Here is a 14,116-nt window from a genome sequence, read left to right on the forward strand (position 1 = left end):
AGGAGTATCTTTTTTCCTCCCCAGGTAAAAAAGAAGAATTTTCACAGCTGGATACTACTTTAGATGAGAAATTACAAAGGAGAAAAGACTTTACATACCAATGGTTTCATACACAGCTTTTGGATTATGGAGCTGCCAGTTCCAAAAATACGAAGTGGTGAGGTCTTTAATTGCCTTTAAATTAGATTTTTTTTTTATTTTAAATTTATCTTGTAAAGTGAAACCTAGGTTAATAATTCTAAAACAAACATGATTTTGTAGCTAGCAGATAGTACACTGTATTTCTGGGTCTCAGACATGGCACCCTTTAGAATTAGTTTAGTAGTCATTGTACAGATAGTTCTTCCACAGTGGTAAGCATTGCAGAATCTTATGATAAATAGCTACATAGCTTTATGCTAGCAATACGGTGTTTGTTACATTGTAAAGAGTGTAGGAAAAAGTGCTTATTCATCACATATTTTATAATGTGATTGGTATATATTATGGTTTTATTAAGATCAACTGTAATTAGATCAACTGTAACATTACCTATATTGTTAGATTTGATTAAGGAAGTAAAACTCCCACTTTTTAACTAGATTGTATGTATTTATATTTTTTCTTCAAAACATAAACCCAACTTTTTCATCTTCAGAGTATACTTTCGTAAAATGTTGTAAACATGCTCCTTCTTTATTTAATTTTGGTTATTAAACAGGTAAAATATCAATGCAATTAAAGAAAAGGCTAATCTTATTCAATAAACTAACATGAAGACATAGTAAGTATATTTTGGTCATAAATTCAGTATAAACTATTGATATCTTAGTGAAATCATTAGTAGACACAATGCCAAGCACGCCTAATAAAACCAAACAAGTTGTCAGTGGACAAGCAATGGACTTAGTGTAAGCATTTTAACTTTATTTTCATTAAAAATGTGTTTAATTTGTAATGAAGTGGACTGCATATTGTTATATTTCCTATGGAAAAATATTCCACATTTCTTAATTGTATCAATGACTGTAGCAAGTATATGCAGCACATACTCCCTAGAAAATATTTATGTCAGTCATGTTCCATAATAGTGAAACACTCCAAGTGTTCGTTTAAGATAACTGCCATGATTTTTAATTTGAATGAAAACACTGGAACAGAACATATAATGACGTATAAAGTAAGAAGACATGGAAAGAATTGCTTTAAATGTTATTATGTTACCTCTGCAGGTGTGTGCTATGCACTAGTACTTGTACTGACATTTTTTACAGTTATGATACCATTTTGGACTGTAGCAGAAGTCCCACTGATCTCCATTGGAACATCACTGGCAGACTGTTTAGAACAGCTGATACATTTATGTAACTGAAAACAATTTTATTCCTATGTAATGTGACAACTGATTTTACTATAGTTTATGTCAGTACAGCGAAAGTTCATGCATGGTTGCATTTACTGACATTTATATTTTTAATTAGTATTCTGTCATTTTAATAAACAATATTAATTGTTGGTGACATTGATTTTAATCTTAAGTACAAACATTTTAGTATTAATTACTCTGAATTTTTTTGAATAGTATCATTTCTACTTAAGAAGGAGTGTTTCCAGAAACGGATTCTGTACAGGTATTTTAGTGAACCCGGTAAAGCGGGATTTACTGAAATTTCTATACTACGTTTTTCCCAGCTGTCGTTTTTTGCCCGAGTTAGATCCTGCGATATGTGACAGTAGACGAGTACAAGCTGTGGTAAGAACTTGTTTCTTTATGGGATTTTACAGAATTCAGCTATGCCTTGGTAGTGCTTCCAAATGCATATTTGGTGTAAAACCAGACTTTTTCTAATTAAAAATAATTTTTTTAATATTGTCTCTATTTGGCAATCAAGTCACTCATTGATGGAGATCAGAAGAAAATGTTTGAGCACAAGAATCCATGTGTATACATAGGGTTCTAGTTTCATGATCTGATATTGGTTTTGGTTTTAAGGCATCAAATGCTACTGCGTATTTTTTAAAGCTTCTGAATCAACCGAAATGTTTAAAAAAATTGAGTATGGTTCAGCACCAAGTACATTTTTGACTAAAAACATGTATTCTTGTCAATCAGACAAGTTTAAACATTCTTAAACTCTGTAAGTCGCATACCTAAATCATTCTAATGTGCCCATAGTGTCATTTATTGAAAGATAGTAAGTTGGACTTATGTGTTAATATGGTGACATTATAAAAAATGGTGTATAAAATCAGACACTATTACAATTTCTTTACCGTATTTTTACATCATTAAATGTCCCCTACCCTTTTCATGGGGTTGTTTTGGTTTCTTGCAGCATTTAAAAAAAAAAAAAAAAAAAAAAAAAGATCATTTTCTGAAATGGATAGGTTTGGCAGGAGGGGGAATATGATCAATTTAACAATCTGAAGATTTACAAAATGAAAAGACTTGGTGTCAGAGATACCCAAAGATTCCTTTGATAGTGAGCAATGCTGTGATGCTTACAGTCCAATTTATACTCTCTCTACATATATGTATATACATATAAACACACACACACACTTTATGTTTTACTGCCAAAGTACCAATATTCTTGTTTATATGATTATGTAGGGGTCAAAAAAAAATGGGAAAAAAACTTATAAGCTATACAGAATTAGTGTCTTATATTCATATATATAGTGTAAAATGTTGCATAAAAAGAATTTCCTAGGTAGATGTGTCAGATGCCTCATTCTGTACTCTGAGCAATCTTGGCCCTTTCTAACTTCTACCTTCCTTAGCTTCACCATCTATGCAATATGCATGTTTTGGAAACGCTTCCCAAAGCTTCTAAAATTCACTGTTGAAAAAATGTTTTTAAGACTTAGATGTTTCTATTACTTTTTTCATTAAGTCGGATTTTGTCATAATTTTTCTCTGGTGTGGGGTATCCCCAATTCTTAGTTAAAGTTTAGGGGCTGAAATCAAGAACCAAGTGACTGTCGTGATGGGGTTTGTTTGCAGCAGCACAAATAGTTACTTGTTGGATAAAGTCTAAAACAGTAATTGCTCTAATTTGAGCAAGTCATAATCTAATAATGTTATCTAAATTACATATTACGCAATTATTGGTAAGCATGTGTGCACATAGGTAGGTTGTATCTTATTTATAGCAGGCAGTTCTGTCCACAAAATACTACTGCAATCCCACAACAGTATTATGTGGTGTGCCCACATAACCAGCAATGTTATGGGATTGTCACAGCCTGTGCCACATAATTACATAGCTGTTCCACATGAATGACATACAGAGAAAAATGCAATAGAAAAAGGAATAAAACGTATCTCTAATGCATAAAGCAGTACTATATAGGTAATGAAATAATGATGTGGTTTGTACACATAGACGGCTGGAGTATTACAGTTTTTAAATTTATATGGATTCTCTTAACTTTTAAAGGTTTAAGTGCAAACATACTCCTGATGCTTTGGCACAACAAATTAGTTAAAAGCTATGAAATCATAACAAAAATTAAGCTAACACTTTGCTGAAATCATTGTCAAAAAGTAGGAAAAGTTGTGGTAAAGTGGAAGAAAAAAGGAAATATATATTAAAAAAAAAAGAAAAAAATATCAGAAGAGGAAACCATTCCTCGAAATTTCCAGTAGTTTAATCTTATATCATATGCTTGATCATAAAGTTTCCTGGTGTGTGATAAGATCCCTAATTTGTATGTGTTTCATAGGCCTGCATTCTGAATGTGCTAGATTAATATAATTTTCTAAATTACATTTGTGCACATTCCAAGAATTTAAGACATTCTTTTTCATGGATACAAAATGTTATTTCAGAGGTTGCATATTCACAATCAAATCTTGGCCCTTCTCACTGGGGAATAAACCTGATGTAGTAACTTGCAGTAGGTCTAAGACCTTAGTCTGTTAACCTTGATCATTTTGATGATTTTGCTTGCTAATACTACTACATAAGTGCTTAGGAAGGCATGCTGACTTACAGTTTAAGCTGAGCACTTGAAAATAATATGATTTTGCAGAATGACAAGTAGGATATACTTACTGATTCATCTCTGTATGCAGTTTAAGTTACCTACATGCTTAACCATTTTACTATTAAACAGTATCTCCAAACATTGATATAACTTGAACTTAAAAGCACTTTTAACCTCAGAAGGTTACAGAATATGTTGATAATTTAACATAAGAATAGAAAAATATTCAAATGCAGAGCTGTATTCAAGGAAAAGATTCCTCCTGATTGAAATGAATTTCCAATTAATTGGAAGAGAAAAAAAGTTTGTAGTAAAAAACTAAGGACAAAAAGTCTGAAGAGTTAACTCTGGTGATCACTACAGTTGGCGGTCCAATACTGCACTCTGTGAAAAAGTGAATAAGTGTCTTAAGTGTCTTCTAAATTTTTGGCTCTAAGCTATAAATGTAAAAGGGTAGGTTTTAATTAGCTTCAGAGGACTTTCAATCAGGTTCTTTACAAACCTGAAATTAAGTTTGCTTGAGTGATTAATGCAACCTTAAATATTAGTCTGACTGTAACTGGGTAAAAACACTTATATTTATTTGAAATAAAATAACAAATATTTTACATCAGAGAACCAGACAGCCCTAGTAAAGTCTAGTATATAACACTGGATATTGTTGTCTACATGGTGATGAAGCCTCAGATTCTATGATATAGGGATTGCATAATATTTGTGTGGAAAGAGTTGTTGTTTAAAATGCTGTGGCCTCCTGGGTCTTTGGGAATTGGGACATTAGAAAACTTCTGCAGTGTGTTGAAAGAGGTTAGATGGAAATAAGATTGATCAATTACATTGGTTCAAATCTCTCTGAGCACCACAATGATTGCATTATTTTACTAATGAAAGACTAAAAGCTTTCTATTTAAAGATTTTTAACATGAGGAGCTCTCACAAGGTTAAAGTGACTGTAAATATTAAGGCCAAAAATATAAAGAGTTGGCAAGATAAAACTGTAAACTTTTCAAAGTTTCTTGACACTGCCATGGAAGAGAATATAAAATATTGATACTAACAGCAATAATATAGCCTATTACCTGTGCAAAGAAAACTTTAAAATCATGGTCATTAAACGTATAAAAGGCAAGCATCAGAAAACAAGGGATAAACTTTCTGTGCTAACACAAGGGGTACGCAGTCACTAAGGAAGAGCATAAAAATCTCTCTATCTTTGGAGTTGTTGGTTTGACAATTCATGAACTTTCTTATGAATTTTACATTAAACAGTGACTGGGTAAAGACAAAGAAATGAAACAGGTCTCCATTTCATCAGAGTCCTCTAAGTTAGACTGGACTACAAAGCTTGTCTGCATTGGTGCAATGCTGCTCTTGGTACAGTGAGCTGGTTTAAACAGGAAGTCTGGAGATCGTCTCCTCCAGAATAGCCTACAACTTTATAGTAACGGCATTTTCCTGAGAAAAGGGGAGCTGCAGGCTTCAACCCCCCAAGGAAGGAGTTGAGACCCAGTCTCCTGATTCCCGATTAAGCACTCTAGCTACTAGGATATTGTTTGCTTTTGTAAAAAGTGGACTTTACTCAGTTGGACACCTAGCTTCTGAAAGGATTTGGGTCTTTTCAGCCCAGATAGAGGAAGGATTTAATCTGCCTTCTGGACTTTGCTTTTGAAGGTCCAGAGACTAGAAATGTATACCCTTATGTTCAGTACTTCCAGCTGACTGACTCTACACTGTGGATTTTGTAGATGACTCTTCCACAGTGTCTGATTTTTCCTCATCATTGTTACTGCCTCAGTATCTAGTCAACAGTATTAGATGGCTGCTTTTGGTATTGAACAACTTTTCATTTCAAGGAAAGGGAGTTCTCATTGAGTAAATGTGAAGTCATTTCTGCAAAACTAACTGCACCATTTACAGTGTGTGGCATCCTCCAGGTCAGTATTTTTAACCTTTGCCCTAGATGTCCCCCAAAGCAAGGACTCATTGCTGAAATATGATTTTCATTTCTATTTTTGCCATATTTATGAGCAGAAAACAAGCGTTATGCCAAAATGTATCTCCACTGGATTTTAGAAGTTTATAATTAATATAATACTCTTACTAAAGTTAATTAAAATGCTGTCTGATGGTTATGGATAATTAGCAAAAAATGTAAAGATTAAATTACTTACTGGGCCCTTGACTGATTGAACTGATACGTGTCCTGGATAAAACATAAATATTGCAGAAAATAATCCAATATGACATCTCTGACATTCAACTATAACTTTAATTATAGACTGGTCAGTAAATGATCTTAAGCTGTTTAAGGTTTCATCAGCCGTCTGCAAGATTGATTTTCTTCAAAATTACTGTACTAAAATGTTTTCTTTTGTTGTTGCACTGACTCAGATCACAAACCACAATTTTAAGATCGGCTCTTATTTACAAAAATGCTTTGACATAGTGCATTTGTTCAGCTTAGGCAACAATAAAGGATTGTGGTATCATTTTGAAGAAGGTTGTTTGACAGACCCTGTTTGTTTATTTGGGGTAATGTGAGCTGCATTCAGAAAATGTTATATTTTGTTTCATGATTGTATACATTCTCTCCCACTGCTTCCAGGCAAGCCCTGTAAGCAGAGAAGACACGGATTTAGACCTTGTTTCCATGGCCAGTGGAAGTGCTTTGACTGAGAACAGAGGAAAAAATAAGCAGCCACACAGACACTCAGCAAGATCTTCAAGTAAGTTATGGTTTTTTTCAATATCAGTTTTAAAGATCACTTTAAAGTGCTAGGAACTGAGCATGCTTGGAATCCCTAACAACACATGCTACTCACCTTTCTGTTTCTTTCTAACCTAAAACCTTTTCATATGTTTTCTACAGTTCTGTTTTAAAACTGTGTCATGAATAAAACTTTGCTTTTCTGATTTTAATGGGAAGTTCCATATGAGGTATGCTAGGTCTTCTGATGGTCTGGTTCTTAGAAGATTTTTTCTCTAAATTATAAAACATAGCGGGTTTTTTTAATGTTTTCGTTTTTTGGGTTTTTTTTCCAAAAGATATTTGAAAAATGCATGTTTCATTAACTGAATACCTGAGCATGTATCCTAATTGAGCCACAGATTTCTGTTATGTTGATTGCCAGTTATGCTGTATTATATGCATCCCACAGAACTTACTATAGCTCAGTGGCAGAGGATCCTTTTAAAGCCATATATTTTTACCACTCTATTATCATACAAATTAACAAAAGAATCTATGTATGGAAAAAATGAAAGTTATAAAATGTTAGCATTTTAAGTTTCATGTTTTATTTTGTGTAATATAACTGAAGAAAATGTTAACATATTTCTAATGATATGACTTACTATATTTTTTCATTTGTGTACGATATCTTTTCCAAATAAATAAAACACCAAGTGCCCAAAATGTACATTACAGAAAATATAAGCAGTATTAAATAAATTTGGCAAAATTATTGAAATTCCTAAAACTGTTTAAGTAGTGAAGTTTCTTGAAACGTTTTGTGTCAAAATAGCAATCAGGTTATTTCATAAATTATATGTAATTTCTGGATTTGCTTTTTTTATTATGTTTTCATATATGATGACTTTTCACTTTTACAAAAAAAAATCAATATAAATGTGTAAAAATAGTTAATACCTCTGTTTTTCTGATATACTTTGTAAAGGCTTTGGAATAAAGATTTATTTACATTATGTTAGTCCACCACAGGCAAAAAATAACAGTGAGTACAATTTGTCCATGCTTATTCACTTGATTTACTTCCCTAAAATTAGATCAGATAAAATTAATCATCCTAGTCTGAATTGATTTCATCCATGAAGAAAGAATATGATTCTCTCTCTCTGACTGCCATCTTAGAAAAGAAAGAATTGTGTCCTGAGTTTTCCTGCTTCTCTCCATTGATTAGTTATGAACCCCCACCATTTAAATTAGATGAGATTCCTAACTGCTAAGATCCTAAATTTAGGTAAGACAAGTCTAAGCTACTGACGTCAATGGGAAAATTAGCATTATATTCATATATTCAGAATAGAATGCATTCATATCTTGGATAATTGAGGGATGCAGCATACACTACATTCATATTAATGTGTAACTGCTGTCTAGATTGTAACCTACACTGTATGTCCATCCAGAAAAATAAGTAAGAATAAGTTCTTTTGCTGAAGATAGGCATATAGAACTATGTTATGAGTTTGGGAACAATAAAGATAAAAAGTGTCATTGTATTATACCTGCAAAAAGAAGAGACTAGGAAAGGAGCAGGAATGAATCATCAAATGGCAGAGTCACAAGTGTGAGAGACAGAGAGACAGTTTACAGTGTCTGCTAATATATATATGTATTTTCATAAAATACACATATACTACAGCATGATTATATATTCATTCTCCAGATCTCATGTCTTTCTATATACATTTCTGCATGTGCATCTATATAAATCTTTTCATCATGGATTTGATAAGTTAAACAGTGAAGATACATTAAATTGTAATGCATATTATATATCAATGAAGTCATTACTATTATTTTTGTACAATTTATAGTCAGTATATAAACATGTTTATTGCATTAGTTCTGTTTGCTGAAGACATTCGATTTTCAATGATTGAACATAAATTATTAGCCCTGTGAGTATCCTTAATCTGAAACATTAGAAATTTGCCTTTATTCATTATAAAATACTTTCCTGTTATATTGTCTCGCTTGGTTTTGCTTTCTGAAATAGCTAACAAAGAAGCCTGGAAACTTTTTTTAGTGATTTAGTATGTGTATTACTTTTGAGCTAGCCTTGTATTACAGAAGAGCTTAGAAAAGACGCTGTGACCTTAGAGGTGCTGCCATTTGAATAAACAATTAAATCAAGTTCTTGTACTATTTTTCAGGAGAATTAAACCTCGATGGTTTGGGTTTTAGGTGTATTTACTAAAAAAAACAATCTCAAACATATATGATACCAAAATAAAATGCATTTTATATTCTACAGGAACATGACTGCATGACTGATCATGTTTTTGTAAAGACAAAGCATACAATGCTTCAAAGTTGTTATCCTTTCATTCAGAGGGGTTTTTTTAGAAAGGCTAAGTCAAGATTTTCAGAAATATTTTGGGAACTGCCCAATTTTCTTGGAATTCTTCATTAAAGAATTTGAAGGTTTTTGTCACCCAAATTTACTTTTTTTTTCTTCCTGAAAACATAGGATGGGGTAGATTAATTCTAAACTAACTTAATTCTGTTCCTTGACAAAACAAAATGAAATAAGGAATAAAAGAAATGCTGTGGACATATCTCAGTTTAAGGAAAACATTTGTGTATTTAAAGTATTTGACATGATTCCATGTTATATGTTCAAAGGGAAAATTTACTGTGAGTCAAATTCACCCGGTATTGAAAAAAAAAAAAAAAAGAAGTATATATAACCTAAAGAAAGAGTTGCAATCTTTCAGTTAGACTAATTATTTATCTATCTAATTTAGGACCTTGTCTCTACTGATGGCCAATACATTATGTTCTCAAACATATGCCACTTTATATTCCTTCCAGAAATTGTAGCTTTTTCTTTGTGCTCCCTGGTAACTAATTTTTCTTTCCTATTTCTTGAGGTGAGTTTTTTGGGTGGGCTTGGGGTTTTTTATCCATTCTTGTCTGACCAATTCTAAAATCTTAATCTCTGTGTTACCTAGTGCCAATGAGTTGCAAAAGTAGGTGTGTTAGAATAATATTTGGCTGATTATATTTTCTACCTTTCAGTTTTGCATCAACTTACCTTGCTTTTATGCAAAAGGACAGAAAAAAAGCTCTTCCTCCCTGAAGTATAACTTCCCTGTAATACACATACATAAGATGCTTAGTGGCTTACAATCAGAATTATGCAAGATTCAAGTATCAATCCTACACTCATTGGTATTTTCATTAACTCTGTAAATATTGGGGTGAATTGCTGGTTACATTTTTTGCTTTAATACTTGCTTGAATACTGTTACTGTAGTCAGCACTAAGTTGCAAGATGCACATAGAAATATTTTGCAAGACTTAAAAGTAATTTATTCTTTTATACCCAGCTAGACAGGATGATTTTTTCAATAGTAATGTCCACTTTGTGAGCAGGCTATCACAATCATAACCTCCATTCTATCATCCTAATCTCATTCTAGCCAACCAATGCTGGACCTTTGGATGAGTCTCCTACATGTTTACATTGTCTACCTATTGTCACAATTTTGTGCTTTTCTCTGCAAATCATACTTTATTTTTGTTGTACTTCTTGTCTTATGAACTGTAGTATTTTGACTGGGATATCCATGAGCACCAGAATTTGAAAATGGAATGCAATGGGAGCTATGCCTCTAACTGTTATTTAAAATACTGCCCAGAATTCTTAATTCTTCTCTTCCTTGAATTCTTGTCTTTCGGTAAGTCTCTGATACCAATAAAATGCTTCTTTCCAGGAAAAATTTAGAAGAACTTGGACCTGAATCTTGTCATTCCTTAATCACCCCTCGTTCAAAAAATAGCCCGTAAATACAATCTCCACTACAAAACATTTTTCAATTTCATTTCTCAGATAAATTCTAGCTTTACCATTCTGTCAGTCAGTGAAATGAAGTTAATGAAGCTTAATAATGCCCTTCTTACAGTGGAAAGACTTTAAAATCAAGGAAAAAGAAAAATCAAGCACAGTAACTTTTATGGTACAGCTTCACTTCTTTAAAAAATTCCTGCTTTCCTGCTCCTTTCTTGTTAGCATTAGTGTTGTCTATATGTTGTAGTTCCATAACTGCTGTCTTTCATTTAGGATTTATAAACTTGCTACATGCAGTAAACATCTCATTTTTAAGCTCTCTATTCATGCCTTTACTCATATTTTACTGAGGGATTTCTGGTGGTCTTTTTTCTCTTTCCTTTTTTTCTTTTTTTTTCTTTTGCAGTCTAAATTAGAATGTTATAGAAACTGAGTAAGAAACATCTTAGAAACATGGGATCAAATATGGAGGTACTCATTTAGTAGTCCTTTCAATTTTTCGGCATTTACGTGCTTAGTAGACTTCCTAGAAGATAATGGTAACATTTATGCTTTCTCTTTAGAAATGTGTAGAAAAGCTGTAAATTTATAGGGGATATTTACCATACAAATTGCTTATTATTGTCAGCAAAATGCTGAACCCAATTTACCTTAGAAATCACAACTGCTGTCACAATTTTAGGAATAAAGATGTCTCTCCTGCAAGCCACATCTTGTTATATGACCATATTAATGTTAGTGGGCAAGCACTTTGCCCAATAAAAGATAGTGAGATGAGTCTTTACTATTAATATTTTTGTGCTCAGAAAATGAAGGCATTCGATGGATGCAAAAGGGTTCTGCAGTTCTGAACTAATCAAAATTTACCAGGCCTTGGTATGTAGCAAAAAAACATGAATGTTGCTTTGAACATCCTTTCAATATAATATTTTTTTCCATGCAGATTCCTCTGTTTATCTTACTAGAATACAAAATATGCTTCAGAAAAAGAGGTGTTGATCCACCATACATTAGTGCCTAGAATATATTTACATGGTCAGAGAAAAATAGTTAGAAAGTAATTAAACCTATGTTAGGGTCTGAAAGAATGCAAAATAGCCTCAATCTGGAAACCCTTAGACATGTTAGAATAGAATGGTACCTAGGCAAAAAGCCATGCAAAATGATGGGGCAATTTAGCAGTGGCACAACTCTATATAGATTTGAAATTCTTCAATGAATTCCAAACTAGAACTTGCTTATATTCTGTAAACTTATGGTGCAGGTAGATAAAGTTCATAATTTTAATATTGTGTCACATCCAAATTTTTCATCTAACATTGATTCTGTCTTTTAAATAATCAATGAGAAAATACAATGTATTAGAAAATAATAAATCAGTACAGTAGTCTTCATTACATTTTAAACCTTCTTCTGTACACTGAATTTTAATTGATGTCCTATATGTGAAAATACACAGATCAATGGAACTTGTTCATTTGCAGACTTAGATACTAAAACCTACTTTTCTGTATATGGTGCTGATAAGATACATTTTATCCATACAGGGGAAAGTATTTGACTGCAGATTCAAGAGGTTTGGGGTAGCTTATACTAGGAATGTCATTTGGAATCTATATACATCAATTTTCCTATCTGCAGAAATAATAGTCATGATATATACATTCCTTGTATAATGTTTATGTATCTGCTGATGAAAACATCATTATGTTTAATGGTTTGGAAAGGGAAGGGGCTTCCTTCTCATTTGTGAACTGGATAAACTATTTGGAAGCTGCCATGTCGACAAACGAGTAATCTTACAGATGGATGTACATAGGTACAGCCATGCAAACAACAAGCTAGTTATGGTATGGTGACAAAATTAAGAGATGTGTCAAATCATGGAATGGTTAATTCACAAAATAATTGGTGAATGTAGGTCTAACTCTCATTCTTTCAGTTTCTTAAATTCACTAACTGATTTTTTTTCCTTGACTGGAGAGAAGTTGTACTGAGTAACAATAGAAGTGCAGCAGTCCTTGAAGAAACTTTGAAGAAGTTTGTCTCCAAAATGAACATAAAACTGTGAAGGTGAATTTCTGAGGTTAAATCCTGGCTTAATCAAAGCCAGTATCCCAGATATCAGTATGATACATACATCTAATACACAATGCAAAAAAACTTCTATTTTTTTACTGTTTAGTTGGAGGTTTTTTTACTCGTAGATATAACGTAAAATTCAACTGGTCATGAGTGTGATTAAGAAGAAAATCTGGATCAGGAATACAGTTGTGTATAATTTTGCATAATGCGAATACTTATGCATGCAAATTTGACAAATTCTGCAGGATCATAACTTTTTTCTATTTTTTAAACACAGCTGAAAGATACTGCTTCTCTAACCATTCGAAATTATTATGGAGATGCACATATATTTTTCTATGTATTAATTACATACAGAATAGCACATACCTAATCTCTTTGAACAGACTACAGAATGGTGATTTACAAGATGCTGCTTAATTCACTTTTAGGTTATATATTTTAAAATACCCTAAATGCAGATTTTTAAAAAGGCATTTAGAACTTGCTTTCATAAAATTTAGCAGGCTAGGGAGAAAAATTATACATTCTCTCATGTAATTTCATCTGTTTCGATTTATGAAAATAATTCAAGAACTATGTTTAATAGATACACAAAGGCATTTCCTAAAATTTAAGTGCTTAATTTTACAGCCTGATAGTCTTTTAGTAGGGTTTGGGGATTCTTGGGGGCAAGTTGGTTGTTTTTGCTAAAGAGAAACCAGCTTTTAAAAAAAGAAAATCCATTCTGAGACGTTAACCACTTGGAACCTTGGAACCATTACACATACCACAAGGATTTTTTCATGTGGGAGGGGCAAAGAGTAACAATTTTAGATTTCCTTTTCTGTGGGATATTTGTCAGGTAGCTTCAAAAATTTTTTTCAAGTCAGTGCACAGAAAGACACAGTAATGAATGTTGGGCTACTACAGAGTAGTTGTGTTGGATGGCAAAGACATGTCTATAGGTTTTGTCCCCCAAGAAAAATCTTTCTTTGTTTTTTTTCCCTGTTAAACTGTCTCTTTTTCATTGCTGAGTTTTCCACACTTGTGCTCCATAGTCCTTTCATTTACTATGAACAATTCTTGTTTCTGCTCCTCAAAGTTCTTACTCCAGCATCATCTTCCTCTCCCATCCACTCTTAGGCTTCCTTCCCACAGTCACCAAGTCTTGTGTTTCTTTCCACAGATCCTTGTCTGACTACCTTTTTCCTCAGTCTCTCCATTCCTTCTTGTATCCAGATATTCCTTGCCAGTATTCCTCAGATTCATCATCTCCTAATTTAACCTTCCTCCAAATTTGGCCTAATTTAGTGTACTATTTAGACAGATCTTGAGCCCAGACTCTTAATGTACTTATTCTGATTATCATTTCTTATCATCACCTGTATTTTCACTTCTTTTAATTATGAAATTTCTGAGAGTTAAGGCCATCTAGTGACACTTAATCCATGTCCTTTATTCTTATTTGGTCCCCATTTGCCAATTCACAACTTTCTTCTTTCCCATATTTTCTCTCTGCTCCCAGTGTCAGTCTGTAT

At 32.7% G+C, this 14,116-nt stretch overlaps 1 protein-coding gene across 12 annotated transcripts in view; it reads left to right on the plus strand.

Moving 5' to 3' along the window:
* LRRIQ1 (leucine rich repeats and IQ motif containing 1) overlaps positions 1-14,116 on the plus strand; it is a 127,434-nt gene that overhangs the window by 93,463 nt on the left and 19,855 nt on the right. For 7 of the 12 annotated variants that reach the window (XR_003990645.1, XR_003990644.1, XM_030480236.1 and 4 more), the window contains 3 exons: positions 25-157; positions 1,672-1,732; positions 6,578-6,698. Coding sequence is in view for 7 of the 12 variants with exons in the window: in XM_030480236.1 (XP_030336096.1) it covers positions 25-157; positions 1,672-1,732; positions 6,578-6,698 (315 nt within the window). In the remaining 5 variants the exon portion in view is untranslated. Of the gene's footprint in view, positions 1-24; positions 158-1,671; positions 1,733-6,577; positions 6,699-10,271; positions 10,545-14,116 lie in introns of those variants that run through there. The other 5 variants (XR_003990646.1, XR_003990648.1, XM_030480238.1 and 2 more) reach the window with 4 other exon arrangements.

This window comes from Strigops habroptila, chromosome 3 (genome assembly GCF_004027225.2).
Source record: "Strigops habroptila isolate Jane chromosome 3, bStrHab1.2.pri, whole genome shotgun sequence".
NCBI classification, from domain to species: domain Eukaryota; kingdom Metazoa; phylum Chordata; class Aves; order Psittaciformes; family Psittacidae; genus Strigops; species Strigops habroptila.